This window comes from Sceloporus undulatus, unplaced genomic scaffold, assembly GCF_019175285.1.
Source record: "Sceloporus undulatus isolate JIND9_A2432 ecotype Alabama unplaced genomic scaffold, SceUnd_v1.1 scaffold_26608, whole genome shotgun sequence".
NCBI lineage: Eukaryota > Metazoa > Chordata > Lepidosauria > Squamata > Phrynosomatidae > Sceloporus > Sceloporus undulatus.
Genome location: NW_024829521.1, coordinates 1 through 1439, shown reverse-complemented (window position 1 = coordinate 1439; position 1439 = coordinate 1). Strand labels below are relative to the sequence as shown.

Sequence of the window (1439 nt, the reverse complement as noted above, 5' to 3'; positions counted from 1 at the left end):
CCTCCATCTTTTGTTCCATGATGGAGAAGATTCGTTCAATGCCAATGCTGACTCCCACACAGGGCACCTTCCGCCCCTTGGGGTCAAACATTCCTACTAGTCCATCATAACGGCCACCTCCAGCTACACTGCCCACACCAACAGACTCTTCTGTATGGTCATTTTGCTGCTGCAGAAGGACAGCCTCATAAATTACTCCAGTATAGTAATCCAGGCCACGAGCCAGGCTCAGATCAAAAGAGACTTGATCTGAAATGCCAAAAAGGGCCAAGTATTCAAAAAGCAGCTTCATCTCCCCAAGTCCTTCCATGGCCAGTTTGTTCTGTGACAACTTTGGATCCTGAAGCAACTGTTCAATCTGATTCAGGCCACCATGAAACTTTACATATTCGCCAATATTATCTGCAATTTCTGGTGAGAGTCCTTTCTCTCCAACCATCTCACTTTTCACATCCTCCCAGCTCATCTTGTCTAGTTTGTCTACACTGGAACAAATGGTCCGGAATTTGCTATCTGGAACACCACAAACTGCAAACATCCCATCAAGGATACGCCGGTCATTGACCTTAATGCGAAAGTCTCCTATTTGTAAGGCACTCAGAATCTCATGCACAATCTTCAAACATTCTGCATCAGGAATCATGGCATCATACTGGCCAGCGATGTCAAAATCACACTGATAAAACTCTCTGTAGCGGCCCCTTGTCATGGCTGGATTGTCCCGTCGGTAGACTTTAGCAATATGGTAACGTTTTATATTGGTGATTTTGTTCATAGCCAAATAACGTGCAAATGGAACAGTCAAATCATATCGAAGAGACAAGAGCTCTCCTCCCTGATCTTTCAAATCATAGATGAGCTTGGAGTCTTCTCCATACTTCCCTGTCAACGTTTCCTTTAGTTCAAACACTGGTGTATCTATTGTCTCAGCTCCATGGCGTTTGAAGCAATTGATTATGATGCTGAAGACCTTCTCTTGGATGGCCATCTGCTTGGGACTATAGTCCCTTGTTCCCTTTGGTGTCTTGAGGACAAACTTATGCTTCCCTTCCTCGGGGCATATGGCAGCCTTCATCCCCAATGCTTTGCCACCTGCTCCGCAATCTCCTCAGGGCTGGCCTTCTCCTTCTTCAGGCGCCGCACCAGCTCCGCTTGTCTCCTGAGAGGCTCTTCCTCAGCCATGGCTGCGAAAATGAAGGAGACAGACAGGGAGACACCCTCGACGCCTGCTTTTTTGCCGCTGCGCGCATGCATCTTGGACTGCCTGAAGGAAGAGGCCCCTCCCTCTTCAACTGTCATCTCGGCCTCAGAGGGAGCCATCAGGCAGACCCAGCAACATCGGGACTGCCTGGAGGAAGAGGCCCCTCCCTCTTCAACTGTCATCTCGGCCTCAGAGGGAGCCATCAGGCAGATCTAGCCTGAAGAAGAAGAGCCCTCCC

The 1439-nt window shown here is 48.9% G+C and overlaps 1 protein-coding gene across 1 annotated transcript; it reads right to left on the bottom strand.

Annotated features, from left to right (window-relative positions):
* Positions 1 to 4: 4 nt before the first annotated feature.
* On the bottom strand, positions 5 to 1242 carry LOC121918711 (histidine--tRNA ligase, cytoplasmic-like; the record flags this gene model as incomplete). The annotated part of the gene is given in 2 exon segments (XM_042444721.1): positions 5 to 1083; positions 1086 to 1242. Coding segments are annotated over 2 exon segments (1176 nt in total), but the record flags the coding sequence as incomplete, so codon positions are not given.
* Positions 1243 to 1439: the final 197 nt, after the last annotated feature.